General features: G+C 38.4%; 1 protein-coding gene across 2 annotated transcripts in view; it reads left to right on the top strand.

Moving 5' to 3' along the window:
• Positions 1-4,387: 4,387 nt before the first annotated feature.
• The window catches only part of tpk1 (thiamin pyrophosphokinase 1), a 79,824-nt gene continuing 69,390 nt past the window's right edge, over positions 4,388-14,821 (top strand). The window contains exons 1-3 of one of the 2 annotated variants that reach the window (XM_003443590.5): positions 4,388-4,521; positions 5,891-6,051; positions 12,164-12,238. In XM_003443590.5, the coding sequence (XP_003443638.1) occupies positions 6,009-6,051; positions 12,164-12,238 (118 nt within the window). In that variant the 5' untranslated portion in view covers positions 4,388-4,521; positions 5,891-6,008. Of the gene's footprint in view, positions 4,522-4,578; positions 5,111-5,890; positions 6,052-12,163; positions 12,239-14,821 lie in introns of those variants that run through there. The other variant, XM_005471743.4, reaches the window with a different exon arrangement.

Raw genomic sequence — 14,821 nt, forward strand, 5'->3', positions numbered from 1 at the left:
CCTGCAAGGGGGAGAGAGTCTGGATTTGCATGTCAGTTAGTGTCTCTCCTTTTCAGTTTCATTATCTGCCAGAATAACAGGTGTTTTCTGCCGAGGGGCAAAGGGGCATTATTATGACCCATGTATCCACTGATAAGAGATATTAAATTGAACTAAAGACAAACACAGTCTCTTCAGCATGATGTGACCTTGAGGAGAAAATGAAATCAGAAAGTCCACAGCAGTTCCTCACCATAATATCTGAAAGCAGGTAATAATTTGAGAAAAGAATGACAGAGCATGCTCGTTTCTGCTTCGGCAGCCATCACGGGCGTTTTACAACCAAACGTTGCCTCCCTCGGTTTTGCAGGTGAGAAACTGTCAACAGCCCTCTTTGCCGGATAGTTGGAAGAAAACCAAAATCTAAAAAAAAAGAGAAAAACCTACAAATGGGCTCTGCAAAGTGATGATTAAAATGCATGTGACACAAGATTTTGATATTCGCCTGCCTTGCAAAGTAGCAGAAAGAATATCAGAGGGATTCTTAGAAAGGGTGTTTTTTTTCTGGGGTTACATGATGTGCCAGCTGTGAGAAGCTTCATGCAGTAAATGAATCACTTATATCTTCATCTTCAGCTAAAGGACTCTGTGATGTCACATGTCAACATATAGAAAACTACAGATTACTTAATCCGCATCCTTCTCCTGTTTCCTACCCCTCCCCTAGAAATGTTGTAACATTTTGCAAAAATCATTCAGAAGTCAATCATATAATTTAATTAAATAAATAACAAAGATACGTTACAATTATTCATCCAGTTAAATAATAGAAGAATAAGATGTCCTCACATTTGATAATAATGATATTCAGAGGAGTTCAATCACTATAAAGATCCCAGGTCCTGTGGCTACAAAACAAGTTCAGACAATCAGCCCTCCACCAGCCTGCTTGGCACTTGGCACATGGTGTTTATGCTGATATGCTTTGTTTGATCTCCAAATGTGGCACTGTGCATTATATCCAAACATCTCCACTATATGGTCTCATTTGTCCAAAAGACATTGCTACACAAGTCTTGTGGTTTGTTCAGATGCAAATTTGCCATGTTCTTTTAGAGAGAAGAGGCTTCTTGGCAACAATCCCAAAAACACCATAGTTGTTCAGTCTTTTCCTAATTGTACTGTCATGAACTTTAACATTTAACACGCTAACTGAGGCCTTTAGAGACTGAAATGTAGCTCTCCGGTTTTTTGCTGTTTCTCTGAGCATTGCACAGTCTGACCTTGGTGTGAATGTGCTGGGGCATCCACTCCCGAGAAGATTAGCAACTGTCTTGAATGTTTTCCATTTGCGAATAATCTTTCCTACTGTAGAATAATGAACTTCAAATAGTGTGGAAATGGTCTTATAACCCTCCCCAGACTGATGGAGAGTAACAATCGCTTCTCTAAGATCTTTCCTCCTAAACTCAAATTCAAAAAAGCAATATAGTTAATCTGTCATTGTATTTGCCTAATTTTAAGATTTAGGAAGGACTGGGTTATTATTATTTTTTGAATGATGTTTTGATGTGTAAAACCTCAGAATTAAAAGATGATGTACTTTCATTTGAACATAAGTATAGGTGTCAATAGCAAGGACATCAGTCGGGGGCTGCATGTGAAATCTATCTTACTTCAGTCATTCTCTTAAGTATTAAAAAATTGGTTGCCATCATGCCAAGAGCTAAATAACCCTCTGGAACAAGCAAGAGATTTAAAAAGATATTTTTTTCTGCAATAAAAAAAAGACCTACAAGAGGTCTCAATTTTAAGCAACTGCCAATTTGCCAAAGAATGGTTGTCCCAGCAAATTAACTCAAAGAGCTTCCTGTCAGATGCAACATAATTCTCCAAGAAACCCAAATTTTCATTACAGGATCTTTAGGTCGATTGTGTAGCTGTAGGCATTAAACTGCTGGTGAATGCAGTTAGTTTGCTAATGAACAAAAGCAGGCTCTTTGGAATAATGTGCCCTGAACAGTGTGTTTAGCCATACTAACAATAGAAAAGTGTGTTGCAAGCCAAATATAGCTTGCACCAACTGTTAAGCATGGTGGTGGAAATTTTATGTTTCAGGGTTGCATTGCTGCCTCAGGGACTGGGCAGCTTGCTGTCATTGGCTCAATAATGAATTTTTCATTGTATCAAAAAGTGTGTGAAGATAATGTGAGGCCATCTGTCCAAGAGCTGATGCTGAGCTGGAAGGAGACCTTTTCAGCAGAATAATGATCCTACAAACACTGGCACATTTACCAAGGAATGCTTCAAAAAGAAGAAATTGAGGGTTACAGAATGGCCTGGTCAAAGTCTAGATTAAAAATCTGATTAAATATTGTACATGAAACAAGACGTACAAGGAAACCAAGAGATAAAATGATGAGGGTACTCAGAAGAATACACGTGTTCATTTTTCTGTTGTATAAATTATAGATGGAGCTAATTTTCTTTGTGCTGTTTAAGTACGTCATCTTAATCTGTAGTCACTGAATAGAGTGTTTGCTCATTTAAAAAATGTTTCATGAATTTTCTTACAATGCAGGTGGAGCTTCTCAATATTTACAACATGTACAATACAAAGGAGGCCATTGCATTAAATGTTTCTTCCAAATTCAGAAAAAAACTGATTTATTTGCCGTCACTGGAAATCCTGAGATTGGCAGTCAACTTAGAAATAAACTTTAAAGAATGCAATCCCTGCCTTAGAGAGAGCAAAGAGTGCAGGGTTGGTGGCATGCTGCACTGCATTCTTCACAACCTGAGTTTAATGACTGACAGAAAAGTTGTCAGTGTAGCTTCAGCTGTTAAATATTCAACGTCCATCAATCACCTGTTTCATTATAGCCGCTCACTTCAACTGCTCATGAGAAAGTGGCTACATTGTCATCTTTATCTAGTTCACCACTGACCCACTTTTTGTTACTACTCACAAAGAGTCAAGCTTAAAAAATATATCAGGGAATTCTAAGCACTAAAAGTCTTTCAGAGGGGGAGTGTAGGGATTCAAAAAAAAAAGTCTAAACAGGAAAAAAATGCTAAACGAGAAAGAAAGGGAAATAGTAGTAAATACTGGAAAGACTGATGTCCAAGAACGGGGAGGGCTGGTTGGATGGATGCACTGCAAGAGAAATCTGATCAAACATTCAGTGGGTGTAGGCTTGTAAAAGAAATCCCTTCCAATGAAGAATGCACTGAGCCAGGAATTTATTCATAGATGCATTTATAATGCATGCCCACAGAATGAATGACTTCCCGTAGCACATGTGTGCACGTGCATGTGGCTTACGCATACATGTCTGCGCAACACTGTGAGTGTGTACATTGCATGTGCGGCGTGTCAGGGAGACAGACCAACTGCTGATTGATGAGACAACGTTTGTTTTAACGAGCCTCTGGAGTGGCTTCACCTTGAGAAAGATTTGGTTGCTCACTTTACAGTGCTTCTACTGCTGTCTGGAGATATCTGAGGCATACACCATCAGTCTATTGCTCGCATTCGTGTGTGTATGTGTGTTTACCTTTCTGTGTTTTGCTTGTGCATTTTTTTTATTTTTTATTTTTTGTACAGCAAGTGTGAGATTTGGTGCCCCTGTCTACAAGAACAGCAGAGGGAAAGCTAAGTGATAGGGTGTGGGTGTAACTGTGTGCTATAAATTAATGTTGAAGCATTATTTCAATTACCCTGACCTACTTCACCACTAAACCAATAAATCTACATGTCTAAAAAACCTTAACAGCCAAAAAAACAACCAAAAAAACAGAAATGTTGTATCATATCTTGCTATACATCTCATAAAGACATGAGTTCTGATGTAAATGTTTCAAATTTTCAAAATCATTAATGTCCACTTTTGGATGGCAGCATGATAAAGAAACTGGGATACGGGTTCATCCACCACCTTGCTGTACTTTCTTAAAGCAGGACCACACCTGGTAAATCAATGAAGCATGTAAATGTCAGACTATTAATGCTTCATTAAACTAAAGCACGGGTCGTTGACATTAGTGCAGATTTGCTTCAGGGGTCCCCGACATTTTAACATTTTAAAATTTTAAAATTTTACATATAACACCACATGTAAACACAATATGACAGCACAGCAAGCTTTTGAATGTGATTTGTTTTGCCATCTTTAATGAAAAACACAGCTGTTTTGTTGAGTAGTTATTAAATTTGACATCTTTTCGCAGTCCTTATAGCATGGATAGTGCAGGCAAACTTAAAGGAGAGAGAACAGCAGTTATTTCCTCTTATATAGTAAAAAAAAAGAAAAGAAATAAATCAAACTGTCAGGTTGAATTATTTCTGATTTTTCAGGTTTCCTTAAGAGTGCCTGGGACTACCTTGGAGAATTCCCATTTGAGAGCACAAAGAAACGCCATTTCCACACTTGGCCTCCAGGGGTCACCATAACAAACTCGAGCCGCTGTTCATTCTCCTCTCTGCGCGCTTTCTATCTCGTTGACTGTTTACTCCATCAATGGCGGAAGCGGCTTAAGTCTGTGAGTGTATAAAGGATTTCTTTCAAAGCAAAGCACTGACAGCTTCACATTGTGAAGTCGGAGTGTTTATGTGTTGCTTTTGTTGAAGTCGGACTGTTGTGTCTGTGACGGGAGGACTTCTCTTCGTCACGTGTTGCACGTGAAGTGGTAGAAATGCTTGTGAAAATGAATGAACGATATCTCGGTCCAGCACTTAAGAGAAGGGCTGTGTTAATATGTGACAAGAGATAATTTTCTTTCTTTTTGTCGGTTACTATTAAAGAGCAAACGAGACGATGCAATGCACTTTCATTCAGTCCAGAGTGTCTGTGGAGTATTAAAGAGAGAGAGAAATGAGGGAGAAAGACAGGAAAACTGCCCATTTTTAGAGAACAAATCCATTTTAACTCGTGAAAAAAAAACAAAAAAAAACCTGCCTGCACTATATCCTTGAGAGTCCACCGTGAGGGGAGGGTGTGCTCGTTATTGAGGGCTAGCTGTTAAAGGTTCAGCTGAGTTCAAAGTACTATAATTATCATTAAACTCTGCTGCACTTTTGTCGTAGTTTGCTCTGCTTTGGTTGCTAAAGCTGAAAGGTGAACAGTTTCAGGTGAAGTATATATTTGTTTTATTGCTGTCATCAGCTGGTTCGTGAGGTTTTAGGAGTATTTAGCCTTTTTGGTCTTTTATATGCCCTGGTTATCTACAGGGTCGTTACGTTCCTTTTTTCATATAAAATACAGTTTACAGAGTCACTGCTTTTAATTTTCTGTCAATCAATCTGTCATATATTATGACCTTCAAACATTCCAGCCTGCTCAAAAGATATTCAGTTTGCTGTCACATCAGATATGCAAGATCCACACATCTGAGAAAAAAGGTTGATTGTTAAGCTTTCTGTTAACAGATCAGTCAGTCATTAACTGCCTGGGCTCCATTCTTAGTTCCTCTTTAGTATACAGATGGTGTTATATTTTTCACAGCTATTGTGTTTGATTAATTGATTAGTTTATCAGCAAATACATTTAAAAAATCATCACATCAGTTTTTCATTGTTGTTAAACCAGAAGATTATTGACATAAACGAGAAAACTGAGGCAAATTTGCTGAAAATTTTCACCATCTGTTTTCACATTTTCCACGAAGTCCACATGATCCATCAGTTAAAGAAGACAGATATATTAGTAAAGATAAATAATCATTACTTGCAGCCCTGTTGTGTCGGTATTGTGTCTTGAAACATGCATGTATACCTTGGTCTTGTATAGCTTCCATGTGGATGTTTGTGTTTTTTAATCAGTTTGCTTGTTTTAGGGAGAATTAATAGTTCAGTACAAGCCTGGTCAGAGGTGGACATTTAAATGACTTTGTTTCTTTGTCGGCTTAAAAGCAAAGAATAAAAGTAGAAAACAGACGGACAAAAAGAAGAATAGCAACAACATCTGCCCTGTTCTCGTCAAGTCCAAGTGAGTCGACTGATTGAAGACGGGCTCCTGTGGATCCTAGCCATGGATGAAAAGATGACACCTTTGGACTGCCTGCTGCCCTCAGGTACTGCCTTTCAAACTCACATTCCCTCACCAGAAAAACACATGCACACAATCAATCAAATCTGAAGGTTCATGCACAGATGCATATGTCTTCTTTTTTTTTCCCTGTTGTTGTTGTTTTGTCATACACAAACTATACTCTTGTGTGGGGCACCCACCCAAACACAGACGATGTCAATGCGTCTGATCAAAATTCACGCTTACTCGCATCACTGTCACACTTGTCTTCCTCCCTCTGCTTCTCCCACTCAATCCGACACACGGTCTTTGGGGAATTCGAACTCAAAAACAAATCACTTGCACTTTCATGACAACAGTGTACATATGTATGAGACATGCCTTTTTTTCTCTTTTGCTGAAAGGGGTTTTTGATGGTTTTGCTTTAAAGAGGTGGTTTAATTAATTTTCATCCTTTTTAAAATCTAATAATCTTTCTTGCTTCTGAATGAAATGCCTGACATCACATAAATTCTCCTTGTTCCAACAAAGCATTTTAGATCCATATTAAATGTCTCTAAGTTCAGTACATAGCACATTTATTATCTCATTTCCAAAGGCAAGCTGACACATTACAATAGAATTCATTACCCTAATGATAATCTGACATATTCTGTACCCAGTGATGCTCCTAAAAAAGAAACTCTCCAGATGGCTGGCTGCCCTACAGACCTGAGGAGGAAGCTGGTTATATCTGCCTTTAGCCACTGCTCTCAGGTCAAGGTTTATGTGAGCTCTCTGGTGGTATGAGCTTCGAGGAAGGAAAGCTGATGTGAGCCGAAGGGCAGGTTATTACCAGACCTGTAAAGGTCAACGGGATCGTACAACAGTTTGGCCTGTAGAACAGACAGCAGACACTTGTACTTTCCTCAGTCTCTTGTATTGCAGCTCGAGTTACATTTATTAGTTCCATGTAATTCCTGACAACTGTACTCATTTTATTAGCTAAAATCTAATGCAATCAGCTGCAACAGCTCTACTGTGAATTCCACTTTTAACACCATGCTTTGACCTAAGTAGGAACACAAACTGGAATAATCCACCTTACTGACCGCATGAAATGGAAAAGAAGCTTTGCAAAAGTTCGGTACTGTGCAAAAGTCTTGAGGCTACCCCTCATTTCTTCATGTTTTACATCAAAGGAGCCAGCCATTTTTTTGTTACCTACCTAAGGGATGAATCAGTGTTGTGTCTACACATAACACACAAATTTGTTTCCATTTGTTTAGTTCAGTCCATGAAAAATGCCAAAGATAACTCAGTTTGACAGACATAAAACAATATTTTTGCCTTAACAAGGTGAATTCCAAAAAGCTATTAAACATAAAATTGGCATATTACAGCATGGCGTGCAGTTTGCTCTCAAAAAGTTTGAGGAAACTAAACAACTGAAAGCCAAAAGTAAAAATTGTCATGGCTCTGTCATGGTTTGAGCTGCATTTCTATCAGTGGTGTTGAAGATCTTGTCAAAACTGATGGAAATATGAACGCAGAGAAGTACAGTCAGATAACATAAAATACCCACTGGAAAATCTGTTATGTAGAAGCTTAGCCAGAGCTGGGACCTCCAAACTATTGGAGCAGTGTGGGATCACCTTGACAGAGCAGAATAAAAGCCTTTTAAAACGTCCTTCAAGAAGCCTGGAGAAAGATTTCCGAAGACTACTTAAAGAAGAAAGCTTGCTTACTTACTTACTTACTTAAAGAAGAAAGAAAACTAGAGTTCAGGGTGTTTTGAATAATAAAAGTCATCATGCCAAATATCGACTTTCAAGTTTGTTTGAATTGTATTCGCCTTATATAGTGTGCTTCAATATGTGTTTGCTGCATTTGTTTCAGTGCACCACTGATTACTTTATATAGCAACATATAACGTAATGGAGTAGAAGAGTATATCTGGGGTCATTGGTGGTGAGTTAATACATTTTATGAAAATTTAAATTGTGGTGGAGTTTTGACCCAGGTTAGAAATATTATTCTTCCACAGAAAGATATGAAAGATATGATAAAATGTTATATCCACGGTATGCTGAGCACTGTCTGAGGTCTGGCTCTTCTCATCTTTTCTGGATTCCTTGGCATCTAACTATCACAGGTGCACACTGTGTGTAGTTTTACTGATAAGATATAGATGAATTTGAGGTCTGAGTCCTAGAAAAATCCTCCTTTTAATCAGTCTTAGTGCTCTGTGGCATTTGTTGCATTCTTGTAGTTATTTCTTGAAGTGTTGTCATTTTTTTAAAACCACTCTGCTTCAACCTGCCACCGTTTGGATAGCTGTACTGCTGACCTCTTCTTGTGTATGCCTCACAGTTCATAGAGTGGAATGTGAAAAATGCACCACCAAACAAGAACGTGGGCTAAGAAAAACAAGCTGGGATGTCAAGAACTGTTTTCAAAAAAACGCTACTGCATTTATTTTGTATGAGCGTGAAATTCTTAGCAATAAAGTAAGAAACAGAAGGCAATGAAGGTTTAACTGAAAATGGGAACTTAATTTAGAGTTTAACGAAGCTACAGTTTGTTATAAATAGGCCGATATTAATGAAATAAAGCGGCAACAAAAAAAAAAAAAAACTTGTTTGCTTGCCTCTGTTCATCAGTTACTGTGTTGGCTCTAGGCTGAGCATTTATTACTGCTAATGTTACAATTAAGCTGCATGCTTATAGTTTGTCTCTCTGTTGTATTGAGAGTGAGCTAAATATAGGGATTCAAATCAGATCATAAAATATAATCACAATGTCAAGCTTGTACTCAATTGAGCTAAAGTAATTAGTAAGTTAACTTTAATTGACTTGAGTGTGATTAAAAACAACAATTATGATATTTACAGAAGTTATTTTAAAAGTGCCTTATGATAAAGTGCTGTGCACTCACAAGCCAGTTCATTAGGTACACCTCACTAGTACCGGATTGGATTCAGAAATGCTTTAATATTTCAGATTTGTCATCCATGATGTCAATCTCCCGTTCCACCACATCCCTTAGGTGCTCAATTCGACTGAGATCTGATGATTGTGGAGGCCATTTGAGTAAAGTTGAGTTTTGTGACAGGATGTCTTATCCTGTTGGAAGCATCCATCAGAAGATTGGTATACTCTGGTTATTAAGGGATGGACATGGTCAGCAACAATACGAGTCTGTGGTGTTTAAACAATATTCGCTTGATACTAAGGCGTGATCACGAGTCTCATCAGACAAGGCAGTGTTTTTCTGATCTTCTACTGTCCAAACTCCCTTCAGTCACCTTTCTTCTTCATTCTGATGTTCAGTTTGAACTTCAGCAGGTCATCTTGAATGACTGACTTGATTACCTGATTCGATATTCATGTTAAGAAGCTAATATAGTGGGCAATGAGTGCATATTCGCAGCTTTCTGCCTCTCAGCACGTACTTGCTGTTTCTCTCCATTAAACTGACCCAGTTTGTAGTTTTGCCATTGACATACAAAATGAATAATTTGAAGGCACTCTTTCAACTTGTGATGGTCTCAAATGAATTATCTAGCATATTTTATCAAAATATTTATTACATTAAAGCACATTTGAGTCACATCTCATTTATTGTTGTCTAAAGCACTACAATCATCTTGTTCAACTGCAGAAGCGTACTTTTGCTGCATGCTTGTGTGCACAGGGTATGTTTGTATATACTTGACATTCTCACACACGTGCATTATTTGTGCAATGCAGGAAGACAGAACTGCTGTTGATTTTCTATTTGTGTACAGCTTGAAAATCAGTAACGCACGGAGACCAACATCAGTCAAGAGACACTCACTCATGTCAGGAAGCTATCAGCAGTTTTGAAGCATTCATTGAAACAAATGTTTACTCAAGCATGTTAGATAAGCGTTACAGGCTGCAATGTTGCATTTGCTCACTGTACAAATCCAAGATTTAGGCTAGAGATTTCTCTGGGTGTGCAAATAATCCGCAGAATGATGCAGAAGCAACCAAATCACAAATACCCCCGGTGTTATAATTTTGTGGATAAATTTGTCACTTGCTATTAAAGGTGAAAGATGTGCCAGAGATTCCCAGCATCATACACTTTTTTTTTTTACCCATGTGCACAGTATAGCGATACACTTTTAGAATATATTTATATGGCTTCCTTAGTTTAATCTCTTGGAGGAAATGCTTATCTCGACTCTCTGAGGAGGATATAAGAACAGCCCCTGGATGTCTGCATTTTAAAATCCCCAGTGTGCACAGTTAGCCTTTTAAATTTCATCATTTTAATTATAAATACCTATTTCTGGAATATCTTTGTGCTAGCTTATGTGTTTTGGATACTCTGTACGTGTGTGTGCGCGTGCACGCGTGTTTGTAGTATTTATGCTGTCTGGCACTTTTAAGAGAATCCCAAGGTGACATTTCTTTGAAACGGAGTGCAGGAAAGGCCACGCGCCTCCTCTTGTGTGTGTCTGTTTGTGTGTGGGGGGGCGGGGTGGGAAGGTGAGTGTTTGTGTGTCGAAGGGTTATCTGAAAAGTCACGGCTGGTTGAGTTTGCCTTTTGTTCTCTGTACACCTCCAGCCAATTAAGAGACAAGACTGACAAATCTTCTCCTCCTCTTTCTCCACCTCACCTACCCCCGCCCGTCCATCGTCCTCTCTTTTCCCCCTCCTTTGTGTCGCCTCTTTATCCTCTCTTCCTTTCCTCGACTTTTTACCATAGCCGGCTGGGGTTTGGCTTTTGGATTGGAAATGACCTTCTAGTGATGTGAACTTTTTAACAACATCAAGCCCACTGCTGCAACAAAGTCACAAACCCAAAGGACATTTTATTTCTCCACACTTTCTCAGCCAAGCCTAAATGCACTTTTTACACCTGAGGGTACAAAATCCCCCCCCAAAAAGAGCTTTTTTTCCCAGGTGATGCACATTTTGCTGTGAGAAGTTGGTGATGAAACCTGAAGTATATTCTTTTCTTTCTTTCTATGCTGTTGCATTATTTCCTCCATACTGGGGAAACTGGGAGGGATACAGGCTTTACTGTATGTTTCTTGTTGCGCAGTTATGGAATTTACATAAATTTGCTTTAGGAGTTATCACAAGGTGGTGTTTCAAGTTGCAGATAGCATTTTGGCTTTGTTATAAAAGAAAGCTTTAAACATTGATGGGAAATCATTTATAAGAGCAGACATGAGAGCGAAAGATAAATGAGTATGAAAAGTGCGATGGTGAGGGGAAGAAAGGTTGTGCTTTAGTCTTTGGTCCATTAAAGCTTTTCTAGCAGCTCTGTTTTTACTTTGTCAATGAATGTTTCCCTTTTTTCCCATTTCCTGCAGATAGATAAATGACAATTCTAAAGTATTAGTCAGGGGATCTGCATTAGCAGCAGAGCAAAGAAAAGCTAAAAGCAAGATTGATGGGAGCTTCAGGGAAGAAATGGGTTTATGAAATGCAGCACCATGAGAGAGACTTTGACAAAGAAACGTAGAGGTACACTGATAAGAAAGAGAGATGAGGATGACAGGATATGTTAGTTTTATGAAATGAAAAGGTTTTCATGTATGATATGTAACTAAGGTTAAAGATTTTAAATGGCAAAAAATGAAACGCGTGCAAGTGCGGGTACTGATTTTCTTTATTTTTCTTTAACAAACGGTAGGTATCCAGACACTGATTGTGACCCTGATCAAGGAGATTAAAGGCACTATAATCAAGGGAAATCACTGTCTGAGCTGGATGCACACTGTCCATAGTGGTGTTAGGTTTTGTTATCTTCTGCTGTTGCAAACAAACCCTTTGCAGCTTAATTGGATCGAGTGGGAACCAATTTTGATCTCTCAAGAAACCAAGACTTGCTTGAAATGAATTCATTTTTTAATCTTCTCTCTTATTTTCTTCTTTCCTTTGTGGAGCCTTATAATAACCTTGTTATTGCTGCTTTGTTTTTTATTCTTTTTTTTTCAATATATTCCATGCCACAAACAGTAGTCTCCAGTCTGGATTTAAAAGGTATTATTTTGAACATGCAAGTAATGACATGTTCAAGCGTTGCCATTTTGCTATGTGTTACTGATTATGCTCCATCAGTCGCCTCTGTTTTCTATCTGATTGTTTATTATTTACACATTTCCCCTTTTCCTTGTGTCTGTTCCTTTCAGGCAAACAGAGGATCTGTCTGATCATACTGAACCAGCCGCTGGATAAGGACCACCTACATATCCTCTGGAGTAAAGGTACATTTCTCACACATCACAAATATAGATCAGACAACAGACAAGCCCCTTTTACAGCACTTATATCACATTTGCATTGATTTGCACCGAACATGTATTCCCCAGTTGTTTTTTTGTCATACTGTGCTCTCTAGTCTGTGTAGCCTTCACTCTGCCATGTCACTGAAAGTGCTCCGTCCCCACTCTCTGCCTACCTTTTCCTTTTCCTTTCTGCTTTCTGCATTGGTACCATTTTATTTATTTTTTGATTACTTCTTTAGCTGAATGAGTTGAACAGTTATTACAATCAAAACAAAATTTGTTTTTTAAAAAAGGGCATTTCCATTATGAATGAACTGGTGGACGGTAAATTATTCAAAAATAAATTAAACTATTGTTAATTCCAGTAATGGAATTTCTGGCAGTAATTATGTCTGATAGTAAGGAGCACGGATACAGGCAAGGGATATCACTTGTAACCCAGTTGTGAGTGTTGATTTGTGTCTGACTGCTTTTCTGCTGTTCTCTCCTCTCTTTGTCACTGTCTGTTTGCATGAGAGTGGGGCTGTGCTCTTCAGACACACAGAGGGTAACTTGAGAGCAGAAAAGCAATACAGACTTTAGCGTATAACTTACTTGAGCTGAAGACTATTATGCTCACTATCGCTAAGTACTACAATGGCTGTCATTTCTCAAATACCTGTGGTCAAACAAGAACCTGCCTAACCTTGTGAAGGTGTCTAACTTGGTCTGGTGGAGCCCTCAAATTTGGTGGCTGGCTTGATAATGCACCATCCCCAATTTTAACTGTATGCTTCAACCTTCTACGTAACCTGAAGCGCTCCTCCGATAAAATGTAACTACATATCAGGTCAATGGATACCTTGTCTCGAATGGGGTGGAAGATTGCAGTGTAGGGATGGCAGGAGTTTCTGGTTAATATTAGAGCTGGGCGATATAAGATTTTTTCATATCACGATATGTTTTTTTCATTTCTGGCAATAACGATATATATCACGATATAAGCCAAATAACTATATTTGTAAGATTTAAATGTGCCGTTGCTCACAAGTAAAATGTGAAATAATCAGCAGCTTGTTTTGATTTAAATATTTATTTCCCATAATAAGTTCAACAGGGTAGATGTACTTAAGGAACATGAGACTTCAGTTTCAGATAAATAAAGGCAAATATTGCAAACTACACAAAGGGCAGCCGCTAAAGCGTTTAAGTTTCAAAATAGAACAAACAAAACAGACTAAATTGTCAATTCCACTTAGAAACAAAATATTAATTCTAAAAATAAATCTTAGTTTGTTTTACAGAAGAACAGACAAAATTGACTAACTTTTGTCAATATCAAATAAACTGAGAACTAAAAGGAAATTCTCAATCTCTCCTTGTTGTATAGCTTAGCTTTTCAAACAGTTTTAACAGTTACTTTAGTCTGACAAAAGCCGAATGACGAATTAGCGCTTTCAGTCAGAGATTGAGCATGCACCGCTTTATTGTATTTCCAGACTTGCTTTCGGCACAATGTACAGTGCGCGCTACTCTGTTTTTTGTCAGACTTGAAATAGCCGAAATACCTTCAGACTACGGAACTTCTATGGCCCTTCCGTTCGACAAGCTCTCCGGCATTGGAACCATCATCTGTTTTCTCTTCGGTAACCTTCGCTCACGCTCTCGGTTGATTTTTCTCTAGTCGGCGCACTCATTTCCTCCATTACCTGGGCAGCCCGGCTGGCTGCTTCCCAAACAAATACACATGTGCGCCTTGGCACTTGTGCTGTACCTAACAAGTCACGTGACATGACGCTGCGGCTGTGATTGGTTCGGCTCTGCGCTACTTAATTTTGATTGGCTGTTCTTTTTTTTCTTTTTTTTAAGAGGACAAGAGAGATGAGGCCTATCGCAATAGTTAAATTTTTCTATCGAGAAAAAGTTATTTCGCAAAACATATCGTTATCGTTCTATCGCCCAGCTCTAGTTAATATGCAAGTCAGGATGTAAATTTCCCTTACAAGTCTAAATCAAACTTTACAATGACCCAAAGCCACACAACAAAGGAGTGACAAAAGAAGTGCAATTAGATCATAGAGTGGCCTAGCCAGTCTCCAGACATCAGTCCTATAGAAAACCTGTGGAGATACCAAGAACTTCAAATTGCCAAGCAGCAGCCAAGACACCTAAAAGATTTAGAGAAATTCTGCAAAGAAGAGTGGGCCTAAATCCATCCTGAGATTGAGACAGTGACCCACTGCAAGAAACATCTCATATCTGTTTGCCAACAAAGGTTTTTCCACCAAGTACTAAGTCTTGTTTTTCTTGGGGATAAAATGCTTTTTTCAGTCACATGCAAATCAATTTATAACTTATATGTAATGTATTTTTTCCCCCTGGATTCTCAGTTGATATTCCATATGTCTCCATTAAAATTAAACTACAATAAAAATTAGAGATCGTGTCTTTGGAAGTGAGAAAACGTAGAAAGTCAGCAGAGGAATAAATAAGTATTTCTCAACTATATACTCATAACCACAGACCAGGATACCACTTGGAGACTCCAAGTAGGCTAGATACTCTGAAGTGTTGCTTGGTGCA

Source organism: Oreochromis niloticus, linkage group LG9 (genome assembly GCF_001858045.2).
Source record: "Oreochromis niloticus isolate F11D_XX linkage group LG9, O_niloticus_UMD_NMBU, whole genome shotgun sequence".
In the NCBI taxonomy this organism is placed as follows: domain Eukaryota; kingdom Metazoa; phylum Chordata; class Actinopteri; order Cichliformes; family Cichlidae; genus Oreochromis; species Oreochromis niloticus.